Source organism: Copadichromis virginalis, linkage group LG9, assembly GCF_057382275.1.
Source record: "Copadichromis virginalis isolate Kocher_CV1m ecotype Utaka linkage group LG9, C_Virginalis_male_GT1.1, whole genome shotgun sequence".
NCBI lineage: Eukaryota > Metazoa > Chordata > Actinopteri > Cichliformes > Cichlidae > Copadichromis > Copadichromis virginalis.
In genome coordinates this window covers 22,254,513-22,271,272 of record NC_140626.1, presented here as the reverse complement: position 1 = coordinate 22,271,272, position 16,760 = coordinate 22,254,513, and the positions used below count along the sequence as shown (strand labels likewise).

The window sequence follows — 16,760 nt, the reverse complement described above, 5'->3', positions numbered from 1 at the left end:
TTTAATGATTCATTTCAGTCGCTAAAATGCACTTGCTTTGCTCTTTTTAAAAACTGAAATCCTTTCGAATTAAATCATCCGGTGAAATGCATCTGTGTGATGTGTGGGTCAAATTTGCATAATGCGAATCCTATGGTGTGTGTAAATGGCTGCTACCCTTCGAGGAGAACTGGGTCATGCTACATTTCCATATTTCACATGTATAGTTAACCCCAGACTGCTTTTATGTGCCGAATTGGGAATGCTAAACCATTATATTCACAGCTTTCATTTTTAATAGGATGTTAAATATAGTGAAAGAAGCTTCGGCTCATTTGGGACCATCAGCGAGTTGTTTATGTTGTCAGAAACAAACAACAAAGAGAAATATTGATCATTGTGTCTGATGCTCGTGGTTCTTTCTGTTTTTGTCTCCTCACAGATGACACCAAGATCGCTCTGCATCTCAGAGACAACCAGGGTAGGTCCCCGACTTTCCCTTCTGTGCCATCCAATAACTGTTGAGGTTAAGCCGCTGCTGCTTCCTGTTGTTTTTATTATTGTTTGTTTCTCTGTCTCCTGGTTTGACTTTACCGCTGAGGCATCTGTCCCTGATTGCTTTTTTATCTTTTGGGGGACATGTGGCTCAGTCAGTTGATAAACTTTATCCAGCAGCTCACTGTAATGCTTTATTGTCCTCTGTGGGTCCCAGCGATCAATTATGGTGTCTGGACCAATGCGAGTAAAAACAAAATAGAATAGAGGCAGTAAGCCCTTTGGCCCGGTTGGATTTAGTTAGCATCATATGAAAAAGAAAGTTGAGCCACTATTAATTTTAAGGGGAGATTCAAAACATCACACTGTCATTATTTATTTAACAAAATTTAGGCCAAAATGCAGGAGAAATGTGTGAAAATGTATTGCTTCGTCAGTTTGCTGGTGTGGAGCATTCAGGTGTGTGGTAACACAGTGCCAAAACCAAAACCCAAAGCCTCAGACTACAGGGTTTAAGTTCATGACCGTACAATTAGGAATAAAACAAGTGTTGCTTATTTGGAAGGGTTGCCAGGAGAAAGCCTCGTCTCTCTAAAACGAACATGGCAGCAAAGCTTAAGTTTGCAAATCACAAGACTTGTTTAACAATGTCTTTTGGACTAAAGTTGAGATGTCTGACCATAAAACACAGCACCATGTTTAGCAAGACACACCCATCAGCATTAACACCTCAAACCAACTGTCAAGCATGGTGGTGGACTTATGATGACTTGGACTTTTATGCAATAACGAGTTGATATTCATTAATTTTACAGTCGCAGCTGTTGTTCACTGCTGCCACCTACATGCATCAGTGCAACAGCACAAGTGACTCATGTGATTTCCTGTTTGGCTATTCATTTGCTAATATTGTCTCATAAATACTAAGAAATAGGATTATTCATAACTTCCAGCTGCTGTTTTATCAAGTGAGGAGTTATGATGTTAAAGTTAATTCACCATCATTATTGTCTTAGAGCCACAGTATTATAAGTCTAGCTGCTTTTTGTAAACAGTGATGTCTACTGACTGCTAAAGCAGAATTTTCTGATCCTGTGTAAAATGTTCTAATGATATGAGATAAAAACATGAGAACAATGCCCTTTCAGCATAAAATGTACATAAACCATGAACATTTATAGTCGTACAAGCAAACTCAAAACATTCCAATTAGACTTTCGGGGATTCAAAACCATCCAAACTCCTGAAATGACTTTGAACTCCATCAGTTTTCGGAGATAGCCTCTCAAATGTTTCATTTCCTGCTCGAAAGAAAATGGAAATCCACGGCTTCTATCACACTTTCATTACACAAACGCTGCATGTTTCCCATCACTTGAGCACTCTTGTGCTGGCGCCTGGTGCTGCGATGATATCTCTTTGCATATTTTTCATGCATCTACCCTTTATCGTCGCATACCTGGCAATGGTGTTATTCAAGGTGAAGCTAAATTGTGAGGAAAGGACTGAAACATAAAAAGCGAGAAATTATATTGGCTTTTCCTCTGTATTAATTGTATTGCTATTGTAACGAGTGGGTGTTTATGAAGTTGTATTTAATCAGCCTGCTTCCTGTCAGTTTGTCTGGGTGATCTAGCATGTTTAACTCACATCACAGCCAGGTTTGGTCTGACCTTGACGGTGACAGGAAATGCTGAGGTGATTACAGCTCCAATAAGAGCCAAGATAAGAAACAACAGGAGTGAGACGCCCTTTTTTCAGGAGCTGCTTCTCAGCGCTACTTCTCCCCGACTCCTATTTATAAAAAGGCTGAATTATAGGTCTGCTCAGTTTGTGTTGTTGGCTTCCTGAAACCCATTAGCCAAGTGAGAGAACAGTTGTACTCCCCTGCGCCAACCGTGGCACTAATGTGGAGCTGAAAATGAACAGATTGGCTTGGTTTCCTCTGGTCTCATTTGTCCTCTCTCAAAATCTCTAATGTATTTTATTGCTGTCTAAGAGCTCTGTCGTCCATTAGTGCTTAGGACCTAGCAGTCATAAGGACAAAGCTAATGAGGAATGAATTCGATGTGCTGTACACCTACCACTTTGTCCCTATCCAACTGTACTCCCACCATTACAGTATTCATATACTATATTTTCACATTATATAAAATACTTACGTATTTTAAGCCACGTGTCAGTAAACTGAAGTATTTCTATAACTGAAGTTACACCAATGTAAGCTCTTTTTGTGATTAAAAAATAAGAACATTTAAGAATTATTTTTTTTTGCAAACTTGATATTTTGTGGTTGTTTTGTAGACAGCACTGGTTCCCAGCTGTCATTTCATACTCCCAGCGAAGTATCCAGTCAGACAGGCTCAAAGACTCCTCTGCCAGCACCACCTCTCATCTTTAGATGTTCATTTGAGCCTGGAAAAGTACTATATTCAGCTTATCATTAGCAGTGGTACTACTTCATAATACTCTCCATGTATTAGTGATCAATAGAAACTGTTTCCCAGACTGCCAGATAATTATTTTAACAGCTAGCCAATGATTTCCAAGTTTTTATTCTCAGTTTTAGCTAGCTACTTCAGCTGTTTATTGGTAGGTTAGCCAACAGTTTCATCTGTATATACATACTTTGAGCAAACAGTTTCAAAGTGTGGAATAGATCAAGCTGTCTGGCATTATAGAGGTAATTAAAATCATCAACAGTTTATGGTCCAGTAAATTCATTTTAATGTGTATGATTCTGAAAACAGTTATGAAAAAATACTTTATGTGCCCCAAAAGGTTGATTTTGTTCCTCTGGACGTAGTGTTTTCAATGGGAGAAACGTTTCATTGAAATCTTGACGCATCTGGATGTCCAGATAAACAGAATCAACCTTTTGGGATTTACTTACCTGGATGATTGAGCATGCATCAAGGCAATGCTTTAGGTGCTTTGATTATGTCAGTCGTGCACTATTAAGGTGTTTAAGTATGACTACAGTTTTTGCCAGTAAAACATATAAATGTGGGCTTTTTTTGCATGTTTCCACAGTTTTTCCACAGTCTTTAGAGTCTTGTCCAGCTCCACTTTTCACATAATACATCTGTTATTGGACACATGGCTGCACATGAGTCTGGAAACCACACAGAAAATTTTGCTTGTTTCGCCATATCACTATCACCCAGTGTATGTGATATTTTGAGGCCTTCGCTGCTGTCTTATTGGCTTAGACTCAGAAGAGTCCAGATGAAACTCTCTGTGCCAGAGCGCTGTGCTCCTCCAGGGGTCGGACACTCTCAGCTTGCATTCTGCTGGTTTTTAGCTGCTAGGCTTTTGATTTCTCATTATGCCTACATCTCGGCTTAGCCACATGCCCCTCACTAACCTTCCAACACCCCCAACTAACAGCTTGTCGCATCGTTTGGACTTCCAGCTGAAGCAGGAGATGGTTCTGTGCAGCTCCAGCGGACAAACGCATGGGAAAGTGTCTTGTCTCTGAGAAAAACAGAGCATACTCAGATCATGTGTTTACTACATTAAACGCAAAAGCAAGGATGTCAAGCAAGAATCCCGACTCACTGCCTTCATAGCTGATTGACGAACGATGGACACAGTTGGGTTCTCAGCATTGCCGGCCATCAGTTGTTTTGTTTCAGCACAGCAAATTATCCGTTTGTTGTTTTTATTTTTCATTCCCAGTTATGGTGGGCACATAATGTCTACACAGACAAACACATTAACAGTGAATTCCCACACACATTGCACAGATTTGATTACAACCCGAGTACGCCGGAAATCAATGAGGCAGAGAGCCAGGGGAGAGGCTGCTTGGCTGACAGGCCGAGTGGTGGGTATTGCTGCTAATTAAAGCCGGGGAGGAGCCCTGGAGATGTTGCCAGGGTGGCACAGAAGGAGAAGAAAAAAGCTTTGTGAGTACACGTGGCCTGAACCTGCTATAAATCTGTGTGAGATGAGGTACAACATGAAGGCAGAATCCTTGCTGGGTTATGTTCTCTGCTGGGACACTGTTTTCTGTCATTATTATGTGTATTCTTCCCTCTGACAAATCACAGAGGAAGTTCTCTTAGTTTTTGTATTTTTGTCTGTGTGTGTGTTTTGTGAAATTGTACCCCAAAGATGAAAACTGAGATTTCCCAGTAGGTTTACAGGCTACTGTGATCATCTTCAAAAGAACTCTCAAAACACCTGCTGGGTCGACTTTGAGGTCCAAATATAAATCTGATGAAGTGCTTTACAGACTAGCGCTGACTTCCAAACCCGGCTGAAGGACCGATCTCTTATGTAGTCACTACTTACAGCCTCTTCGGTTTGCAGTGCCACGACTTAAGGCTATAATAGGACTTTATCAGCAGCTATAGACCTTCCTCCTCCTCCCATCAGGACCAAACACTGCTAACCTTGGTGTGGGATTAACTCTTACTCGCACTTATGGGAGACGAGAACTGCTCTTGAATGCCTAAAAAGCCTTCAGAACAATCGTGCCAGAGACTACTAAAGAGCCAGTTGCACAGTGAACCTTGAATTTGTTCTCCAAGTGAAAGAAATGTCCTTTAACCATTCAACAAATACTTTTAGAGTCACTGAAAATGAATCAGACGTGCATGGCTGAATGAGAGCGGTGCATTTGTTAGGTTTTAAAATGAAATGCCTTTTTCCCACAATGGTGACACGGAGCGAAAGCTGAACTTAAACATATCGGCACAAGCAGGAAAGGAGCGTATTGATGAATAATGAGTGTCCCCTGCTGGTCGACAACAAAACTGCAACGAAACCAGAGAAAATATAACACTTGCTTTAAGCATGTGGCACAAAGTGATAATTAAACCCAGCGGTGCTTAACAATCTGAAATAGCAAACAGAATGCGTGTGTGCCAACATAATGGCTTCTTGTTGTGTTTTCCAGTGATGCCAGCTGACAGTGCTGTAGACAGGGTGAAAGGCACTCATCCTCTTCACACTGGTTTGATCCTGGGCATCTTGCTGGTGATGCTTATCATGATTGCAGGCGTGCTGATCACAGTCTACATCTACCATCACCCGACCTCTGCAGCCAGCCTCTTCCTTATCGAGGTGAGCAGCAGCACCAGCAGTTCTTCTGTTTCTGACGTCAGAGGGCTGATTGTCAGTCTTACACCTTGACATAAATTACTTATTATATTTTCCTGTGCTATTGTTTTTTTTGCTATAGAGAAGTTTTTTAATTCTGGTTATGAGAATCAAACCAGTTAACATTCATGGGTGTTCTCAATAAGCTGAATATATCTAATATCCGAAAAATGCAGACAGCCATCATTTGAAAGTGAAGTGTAATATATGTTTTGCTAGTGTGCATTCAGTGACTGGTTGGTGAGTGGTTTCTGGAGGCTAGCCGCACTCACAAAGGTGAAATTAGTCACAAAGATGTATATAGTGCTGCACCGGATCCAAGCAGATGACCATTGATGGCCATGGTTTGTATGACACCTGATGGCTGCAAACAGTAAGCAAACCGGAAACACTTTCTTTCAAAGTTAAAGTTGATTTTACTTTGAAAGCAAACAATATCCATTTCTGGTTTGTGTTGCACTCTTTCAATTTTTACTGCCTCTCCACTGTTAGGTGACAAGTAAGTCACCATCTTTCATGCAAACTACAGGTAACCATGGAAATATGCTAGCGACCAATGGGGTCTTAGGTACAGGGCGCCATACGCTGTATAGATGTCAAGTTAGACACTGAAATAAAAGGGCTTTAGGTGAATGCACTACACAGAAACCTCTAACCTTTAACCTTGACCACATTTGTTGCCTCTGACCTTCAATCTTTAACTTCTCTCCTGTAGAGACGTCCGAGCAGGTGGCCTGCCATGAAGTTTCGCAGGGGGTCGGGTCACCCAGCCTACGCGGAGGTGGAGCCAGTGGGCCAGGAGAAGGAGGGCTTCATCGAGTCCGAGCAGTGCTGAGGGAGGAGGGGGCATCCACATCCCTCCCTCCCCTCCGCAGCCTCCCTCCTGTGCTAGCCCTCCTCTCTCCTGCTCCACGGGGACTTCTCACCTGGAACCTCCAGGATGCACTTATCGGTGGAGGAGCTCAGTGTACACAATGACTCGTTAAGACTGTACAATCGGCCCATTGAGCGCTAGATGAGACTGGATACAGTAACCGATGACATGAGAAAGTGAGACACCCCTGAAGACTATCCCCAGACATACCCACTGTTCAGCTCCCGTTAGCAAGGAGCTGAGCTGCCGGGGGGCAGAGGGAGGGAACAGCGCAGACGTCATCGACTCTGCATTCGTTGAGAGTTTTTACGACTGCTATCGCGTTGCCATGTTGGGACTGTACAGCTTGACTGATAGCCGTGTGTCTGGTTGGGTTGGGGAGCAGGGTGAATTATACAAAATATATTTTCAGGATCAATACAGAGTGTGTGAACGAAGATGTCCACTTTATTGTCCATGGGGGTTACACATTATAGGCCTTTGTATATCCATCAGGTTTTTCCTTCTTTTCCTTTCTCTATGTTTTCACAGGGGTTGGCGCATTTATCTGTACAGACCGTCGGTATTGCTTTTCAATACCATAGCAGGCTTAATTGACTTTTCCACAGTGCACTCTGCACAGAGAGGCTGTGGCTGCGTGATATGACGCGAGCTGAACTCGATCGATCACAGCTGGGAGTAAAGCTCTGAACATTCGGCATCGGTGTTGAATTAGTTTGTGATTTTTGGGGGCTGGTTTCATTTTGTGAAAATGAAGTGTAAGGTGGGGTTTTTTTGTTGTTGTTTTTTTTAATGGGTGATGGACACTATCCTTCCCTTTGGATTGATTTCTTTACTGCCGTGCCATTTCGTCCCTGAGTAGAGTTTGCACTTCTTTTTTTTTTGTTTCTCATTCGACATGTGGTACTAATGCAAAATTACAAGACAGGCGCTTGTGAGTGTGAATATATTTTCTGGAGTGTAAGTGATTCTCGTGTGTGAATACAGAAGACAGTTTACAGTAGTGATTGGACATCCACCTGCTATATGGGTGCATATATTTGAGCTGGCTCTTATTGATCTTACTTAGAAGTATCTGGATACAGTTTGCGTGAGCCAGAAAACACATTGGTCTGGTTGGAGATTTGATTCATTTTTACAGTGTCGGTTTATTTTCCAGTTGTTGCCAAGCGTAACCAGTTCTGTGTCCACATTTAATAGCTGTCATGTCACCGTAGTAATGTATATACCAAGGCCAAAACATTTGCAGATTCAGGTAACTCATGGCAAACATTTGCAGTATAGCAGTGATGAGAATCTTCTTTTCTTATTTTTTTATGAGTGGCCTTTTTTTCTCTACTTTTTTACTTAAATGTGAATAGTGTTCTAGTCATTGCTGTCACAACAATTCACTCATTTCAAGAGAAAATCATGTTTTACACCAATGATTGTAGACTCATTTAAACAAACTAGAGCTCAAAATCCTGGAGTTTTACTGAGTAATAAAATGTGCAATATTACATCCGTTAATTTCTATGAAAACGCATAAGAACTCCAATCATCTGAATTCTTTTTATTTACACTTTGTTGACATTGAGACCAAAGACTAATCAGAATTTCAGTCACATGTATATACCTCAACCTCCCCCCACAGACTCCATACCTCTCATTAGGCAGGATATGCAGGTTTAGTTGGTTAAAGCACAGACTGTACACAAAAGATGGAAGTAGCCACTGTGACATCACTCATTGGTTAGCAAATTCCTGATCATATGCCTCAACCCTCAATTTAAAAAAAATATTATGTCATTCTTTATTCAGGTGGCTCCATGGTGTAGCGATTAAACAAGCCTTATATATGAAAAACTAGCCAGTTCAAGAGGGGAGGAGCCATTAAATCCACCTCCAGGGTTTAAAAGCTACTGTATTCCTTGCGTTGGCCCCAAACCTGGATAAATGAGAAGGTTGCATCAGGACAAGCATCCGCCCAAATCAAATATGCGGATCTACCTTGGAAATGTGGGAACAGCAGTAGTACTTAATTATGTTATATTCAGTATGATTTGAAACTATCAGCTAAGGCCATGAACTGATCAGAAAAAAGTTTGCGGTAATAGATCAACAGCGCCCAAGGGCAGTTTCCCACAGACCTCTAAACATGAAGGTTTTGTTTTCCAAGCAGAGGAGTTGACCCCTGCTGGACATTAAAAGAAATTGCAGGTTTTCACACTAAACTGATGTCACTTTTCAAACCAGGAAGCTACATCCATCCTTTGTGTACAGTCTATGGATTAAAGTGATACTGTGCAAGCATTTTGATGTCATAAAAATTAGACTTCCCTGATTAGCATTTGCTAAATCCTTCCCACCATCAACGACTGTCCAGTAACTTATTACAATTCCAGGCACAGTAAAGCTTAAGCTTTGCATTATCAATACATTTAAAGAGTTCTACTGCCAGTGTCTCTTAGTAGCCTTTCTATGAATAACCAGAATTACAAGAGGTAAAATGTCAGCCATTAGAAATTAACAGTATGCCTATCTAACTAACCTACTAATTTCAAGTTTGCATCATCAGCTAACAAACGAATCCTGGAAGAAGAGTTTAGCCTCGATATCGATATGATATATCAACAAGTCCAGTCAGCACAGTGATACCTGAGATAGTGTTATACATTCACTCACTTCAAACAAACAAATGTGGCAGTCTGCTAGTACCAGCATAGTCACAACGTGTAAGCAGGTACACAACTAAAAATACAACTACAGCAGTAGTAAGCGCACTTAAGCAACCAACCTTTGGGTTTTAGTTGCTTTGTTCGTTTTAGAGGAACCAGTACTTTGCCTGTTTGGTTAAAATACATGTTAATCTACGTGGAAAGCATAGGAGCCTGTTTCAAATCAATACATTCTCTTATATTTTATAACATGTGTGTTGGGAATATTTTAATTCATTGAACTTATATTAGCAAAGTTTTTCCTGTCATTCTGAAATTGGTTGTATTGGGGTTTTTTAAACAATACTAAAGTCGCAGGTGGTGAAGTTGCCACCACGTTGTCCTGTGTCCTTGGAAAGAACACATTCAAGTGCAGTAAAGTCCCACTAGGTGAGCGAAGTGAACAGAATCACTTCCTAAAAAATCTTTTTAAATTATTCCGTTTAGTTAAGGTCTTAGTTACAAGCAAGTTTCAAGCACATGTACGGAGTGGGCAGTTCAAGTCACGCGCTCACATGGAGGCAAATCTCTTCTCCAAGGAGTTTGGACAAGACAATCAATGGACTAATTCATCAAGCTGATGCGAAGCCACATGAGCAGAAATCATGCAGCGTTATTCTGGCCCCATTTAAGTAAAAAATAAGAGGACTCTACTGTCCATGTTAAATGATGTCAGGTGAACGTTTAATAGACGTGATTAATAGACTCCAACTGTTAAAATCAGGCCAAGCAAATTCAAGCCCGATGATGAAGTTCAACTTAAAAGACTTTAAAAGTCATTTTCACTATCAAGCAAAGAAAAGTTTAAACTGCCAAATTAGCATCACCCAGATTTGTCCTTGGGGTTTTGTGGGAAGTAACACTTGTTTAATACTTTACTTTAGTGTGTTCAGAAAGATATGATTTTCGAAGAGTCACACAAGGCATAAAATCTTAACTATATGAACTACATCGTGGTCACATGACTTTAACTTTACGACTACTAAATTTAGCCACTTGTTATCAAACTCCATATTCGGGACATATTCCACAGCTGGGAACGTCCTTATGTTGTTAACCAGTGAGGACATCCTAAATAATCCTTCCTTGTTGTGTTTAAAATGATCATAATTTACAATATGGAATTTATGTCCTATTACCTGAAACTAGCAACTGAGCAAATAAAGTCATTAATTTACTTAGTGTAGAGCTTTAAACATGGCCATGCGGCCCCTTGTAAATAAGGGAGCAGCTGAAAGCAAATTGTATACTGAGGTCACAAAGCAAGGGAGGTGAGTGTAGTTTCCCCATAGACTTCTTTATAACCAGAGGAGTCTCCACTTGCAGGACATTTAAAAAAATAGGTTCAAGGTACAGTCGGCGTCACTTTACAGAGCTAGAAGCTATGTCTGCCTTTTATATTGTCTACGGCTCTGAGTCATGTTAGCCTTTGTCACTCTATACACTAGTCATTCAGTCAGTGGAGCTATGCAGCTGGGTCGTGGTTCGTGACATGCATCACAGCAGTATTTCTCTAACAATTGTGAGCCAATGGCTTCTCCACACCTCCAGGTCCATTTTTTTTATTTTTTAGTACCGGTAGATCGATCCCTGTGGAGAAATGCTCTTTGAAAGTGATCAAATCATCCACGTATCATACGGTGCCACCTGAAACTGCAAGTGTTTTAACGACTGCTGTGAAAATGCAGTCCGAGAACGTGACCGGAGGTCACATTTGTTTGCACTGAACACATTTACAAAAGCTAAAAACACTTCAGTCGCGCAGCATTGCCAGATGGAAAAAATGTTATCCTAGAGGATTACAGTTATTATATTTTGAGGAGCACTATTGTACACAAGTCAGATCGGTAAAAAAAAGATGTCATGAGAGAAGATGTGTGCAGGCACAGGTGTAAGCTGTAGTCCATTGTCCTAAAATGAGGCAGCCTCGGCTTATTTCAACTACTATGTGTTGTAAAATAATGAGATTGTGAAATATTATGGGACCTTTGCCACACAAGTACAATAATTATCACACTCTGGCAATGCTCTGATAGTGGAAACTGGGCTTTCTAGCAGCAAAGTCTTCACTTGCTTCACTGGACCTGACTAATGGCTTTCACTCCCACTTTTAACAAAAGCAGCACAGTTGTGTCATTGGGATTGGTTACTGCTGTTTTCTTTGCTCTCTTATGAGTTGGATTAAATGATGCTGAGTCACAGATTCAGCAAATGTTCCACGAGCTCAACATACAGATACAAGAATGGGAGTTTTCTTCCAGCTGTGATGTTGGTTTTATCTTATCATGACACTTTCATAGCAAACAATAAGACTCGAAATCATAAAGTATCATAGCTGTCTGTAATTTCTGTAACTACTGTCGTTTTGATTACATTTGAAATAATAAAAAATGTTGGTAAAAACAGTCACATGTCTGTTTCTTTGCATGGTCCACCAAATTACATGTTTCTTTTGTTTAAGCATGCATGTCCAACTTCTTTTTGATTATACTATGCTAGTATAAATATACTCCCATATCTTTAGTATATTTCATGAAGTTGTGCAGAAATTTTATATTTACAGACCCTCGCAGTACATAGATTCAAAATGAGTACTATTTGGATTTGCATTAATTTTTCCAACATTTGTGAGCCTTTAATTTAAGTACAAGACTTAAAAACACATTTAAAGGTGTAGTCAGTTTTTTTTTTAGTTTATGTAATAGAAAAAATTAATATTTTACTCATAAATATACATTGACCAGTGTGTAATTACATCTTCCAAGAAGCTACTGGCGTCTCATAAACCGGTTAGTGGAAGTTGCCATGTTGACCCACCATCTTGAATACAATGTTTAGTCGGGGCTCTAACACATGAAAACATGCATAAAGTCAAGCTCACTCATGAAATGTGTCCGTCATAATAACATTACAGGCTATGCTAGGCTTTGGCCCACATCAGTCTAAAATCGTATGTAACCATGAATAATGTGTTTTGGAAACTGCACAACATGCAGCGCTATTAGTTCTCTCAGTCTCTCAGAGTAACATTTCTAATTTTGATTGAAACTGTCAGAGAAAACGGCAGCCTCGAGTAAGCCAGGATATTAGTTTACAGAGGCTGTTAGAATTATATGTCTAATGTTAAAATGTTGGTGACACAATAATTTCATCATATGGCACTGACATATTCATAGGGTTAATTTTTGAGACAAAATATCATGAGGTAGTCATGATTTTGCAAATATTCCACCCTAGTGCAGTTTGCACAAATTGTTTTAAAAATGCACTCACACTACAAACATCACTGATGAGTCAAGATCTGCACAAATTGACAGAAACACTGAAGCAGCTACACATTTTATTCTTATTGTCATGTGTGTCCTATTTGTCAGGTGACAGAAGAACCAACACAAAGCTCAGAGAGTAATGGTGATGCAAGATCACAGGTGAAATTGGATGATGATTTGGTGGTTCATGACTGTATTTGAAGCACATGTGTGACTGCATGTATGTGGAATGTCTCACTGTTATTTATCAGGTGACAGAGGCAGCTCTGCCATGTTGTAGCTCGGACAGAGGTGAAGAGGTGATTATGCGGTGTGGATTCATCTCCCTGCACTGAATCATGTGCTCAATACTTTCATTCATTCATTCATTCATTTATTTATTCATTTTCAGGCACAACAAATACCTATATTGAACATAAAATACACAAAACAAAAAACAAAACTTGCCTGAAAAAGGAGTGGGACGAAGAAAACTTATTAAATCCCACCCCTATACTCACTCATCAACAAAAAAAAAACAATAAACTTCCCGCAGCTACGCCCATCATTGCATACAGACCCATCAACAGCCCCGGGCAGATACAAGCATCTAAGCGGCAGCTCGCAACCAACAATTAGAGCCTTCATAACTGAATACAGAATATATAAATTATAAATTGCATTACCACAGGTAACAGGCAGTAATAACTACAAGTAACAAACACACATACATATACATACATATATATCTACACACACAAGTACATATATGTACATACATACGCACACTTTATTTTTTATTTTTTTTATTTTGGAATCCATACCAGCAATGGTAAGAGGACAGACATTACAGAGCACACTAAAACCCATCATTGAGTATACTGTGACCAGACCAACTGTTTGTAGAGAAATTTAAATCTATGAATATTTTTGCATTGTTTCAATTGTAAACTCAGACTGTTCCAGATTTTCACACCACATACAGACACACAAAAGCCTTTACGGGTTGTTCGAGTTCTGGGTAATTTGAATTCTCCAAAGCCTCTCACATTATAAACCTTTTCTCGAATTTCAAATCTAGTTTGTAAATTTGCCGGTAAAAGTTTAGTAAAAGCTTTATACAAAATTATGGATGTATTGTAATTAACCAGATCCTGGAATTTAAGTAACTTTGCCTGAAGAAAGAATTTGTGAGCATGATCTAGATAACCAGCCTTGTGAATAATACGCAGTGCTCGTTTCTGTACTGTGACTAATGGATTAGTTGTATTTTTATATGTGTTTCCCCACACTTCCACACAATATGTAAGATATGGAAGAACCAGGGTACAGTACAGAGTACGAAGTGCATCTTTATCAAGGAATTGTTTCACTTTGTTCAAAACTGCGAGGCTTCTAGAAATTTTGGTTTTTATGTGTCTGACGTGGGGTTTCCATGAAATTTTGTTATCAATTATAACTCCCAAAAATTTGTTTTCACTCACATTATCAATTGGTACACCTTCAATGATAATTGGTAATTCTATATTATATTTTAAATTACCAAAAAACATTGCTTTAGTTTTATTTATATTTAATGATAATTTATTTATGTCCATCCATTTTTTTATTAATTTTAGCTCCCTGTTTACAGTCATTACAAGATCAGTATAATCATCGCTACTGAAAAATATGTTGGTGTCATCTGCGAACAGTATGAGTTTAAGTACTTGAGAAACATCAAAAATATCATTTATGTATACATTGAAAAGTTTTGGTCCCAACACTGACCCTTGGGGAACACCACATGTAATACCAAGTTTCTCTGAATGGTAATGCCCTATGCTAACATATTGTTCCCGACCTGTTAGGTAACTTTTTAACCAGTTACCAGCTTTCCCTCGAATACCATATCTTTCCAATTTATCCAGTAAAAGTGAGTGATTGATTGTGTCGAAGGCCTTTTTGAGGTCAACAAAAATACCAACTGCATATTTATTTTTATCCAGTGTATCAGTAATTTCTTCTACTGCCTCAATTATCGCCATTGAAGTGGTTCTTTGCGTTCTGAAACCATACTGACCAACATTTATTATTTGATGTTTTTTTAATTTGCGGTGCAATATTAAAGGAACGTGACTTTCTCGACCTTTGCACAAGTTGAGGAAATGTGTGTGATGCAACGATCCATAGCGACCGTTTGTTCATACCGTCTTCACGAAAGGAGGCGCAACACACCTGTGTTTTGATCAAAGGTGTGCGCTACGAAGCAACGCTAACGGGTTAGTGATCTTTAAGTCAGAGTTTTAGTATCGCGAAGGCGGCTCTCTTTTTAACCTGGTTAAATCACCATGGTAACCTGATCTGGAACTGGTTATCTTCTGGTATGTTCGGAAAAGTTCTGGTAGCCAAAATGTCCTCTATGTATAAAAGACATTTTTGGTTAATTCAGAGAAAATGCTCTATATTGTTTGTATTGAATTTCTCTTGTGTCACACCAGTCCTCTGCATGTCCTCCTTTACGACATCCATGAATCTTCTCTGTGGTCTTCCTCTTCCTCACACCTGGCAGCTCTATCTTTAACGTCATTTGTCCAGTATATCCACTATCTCTCCTCCGCACACGTCCAAAACACCTCAGCCTGAGCTGTCCCTCTGATATACTCATGTTAAGGCTTCAAAAAGGAAAATTAGTCTTTAGAGTCAAACAGCAAAACGCCTCATAAATAACCTGAAAAATGACTTAAAAGAACAACAGAGGGATGAGAATATTTTTAAGTGTCAACAGATCTGTCACATTCTTAGGCATGAAAGACCGAGACTGAGCTAGCAATGTGAGATGATCCCAGGTCTGTGTGGGTGCTTCCATTTTCGACTGGTGGGATTTGTCCTAATTCGATCTGCTTCTTTAAAAGTTTGTACAAGCACAGCGCTCCGCTGCTTGTCATCTGGAACATTTTTTTTTGTTTAAAAGCATGTAGAATAGCATATGTAGGCAAGTATATTTCTCCTTTTTTGGTCAAGAAGCAAAGACATAAAGGAAAAAAAAAAAAAAGAAACAGGTCAGGGTTCGGTGGTTGAATCATCCGTCCCCACCAATGTCAAAACCAAATCTACACCCCTGGGCTGAGGCATTCCAAAAATTGAATATCTTGTTTGGCCATGAAGTTTTCTGACACCTGTGTTTAAATGACAGTGAAAAATGCTGCACGCTCGGTTTATGTGAAACCCTTGGATCAGGTAGATTTTGGAAATGCCTCACTGCAGATTGAGGAGATGGAGCTCTACAGCAGTACAGAGAGAAAGCTGAGCAAACAAGACAGCAGAGGGGAGATGGAGACAAGCTGAGCAAGCTAGAAGCAAAAAAAAAAAAAAAAAAAAAAGCATGAAAAAGGTTTGAGTAAGGGGGGAAACATTACCGAAGGAGCAAGGCAGAGGTGTCAGACTTCAGCTGTTTGTTACAGAGACTGATTCAGTGCTGCAAAGAACAACAACAGAATTCAGATTATCTAATACAAGTAGTGCTGTGTGCCTCAAAGAGGGCCTGAGGAACCAATGGAGTGTGCTGCACAAACACAAGCCCGGCATGTTGTACCTATAAACAGTAATCAGCGGGTGTTAATAGCTAGACAGCCAGCAATTACATTCATCAAATCGAGTTAATCGCTCTATTGTGGCCAAGGTCACGTCACAGCTGTGAATCATCCTGCTGCTGGTCACCTCTGTGGTGATTTACTCCCATCTAGTGGGCAAAACAGAGAACAAAACTGCTGCCCGTGAAGGAAAATAAATCAGACAGCTGCTGTCTAAAAGTAAGTACGCTCTTTTTCTAACGTTTGACATACTAGGAAGTATTTAAACAAATCCTCTGAATCCACAGGTCCTAAGATTATTAAAACACAACCTCAAATGAACAACACATGACAGATTGCACTGTTCAATTATTTATTTAACAATGATTAACATCAAATGCAGAAGCAGTGTATGAAAAAACAAGTGCACCCTTAGTGCTTCCAGCCAGCCAGCTGTTGCTAATCAAATGCACTTGATTAACTGATCATCAGCAAGTGAGAGCACATTAAATAAAAGCAGAGGGTTCTTGCAGGTCTGAAGGTTAAATGTTGAAATTCAAGACAGTACAATTAGAAAGCAGGCCATAGTTGTTCAGGAAAAAGACTGAACAAGTATGGCCTGTTTGGAAGGGATGTTGGTATTTACTTAGAAATAGGCTGCCCAGTGTCATTTAGTTTTTTTGTTAAGTCTTCATCTGTTCCCAGTTTTTTATATCCTGTTTTATTTTGGCAACCTTTTGCTCAAGTCTTCCTTGTTGTAGTTTTACTTCCTTTGTCTTCATTAGTGTCAGCTGTTCTCACTTCCTTT

The 16,760-nt window shown here is 39.7% G+C and overlaps 1 protein-coding gene across 1 annotated transcript in view; it reads left to right on the top strand.

Moving 5' to 3' along the window:
* Positions 1-10,170, top strand: part of plxdc2b (plexin domain containing 2b) — a 113,329-nt gene extending 103,159 nt beyond the window's left edge. Inside the window, exons 12-14 of the mRNA XM_085468227.1 lie at positions 422-460; positions 5,381-5,547; positions 6,299-10,170. Of these exons, the coding sequence (XP_085324353.1) occupies positions 422-460; positions 5,381-5,547; positions 6,299-6,418 (326 nt within the window). The 3' untranslated portion in view covers positions 6,419-10,170. The remainder of the gene's footprint in view (positions 1-421; positions 461-5,380; positions 5,548-6,298) is intronic.
* The last annotated feature ends 6,590 nt before the right edge of the window (positions 10,171-16,760 follow it).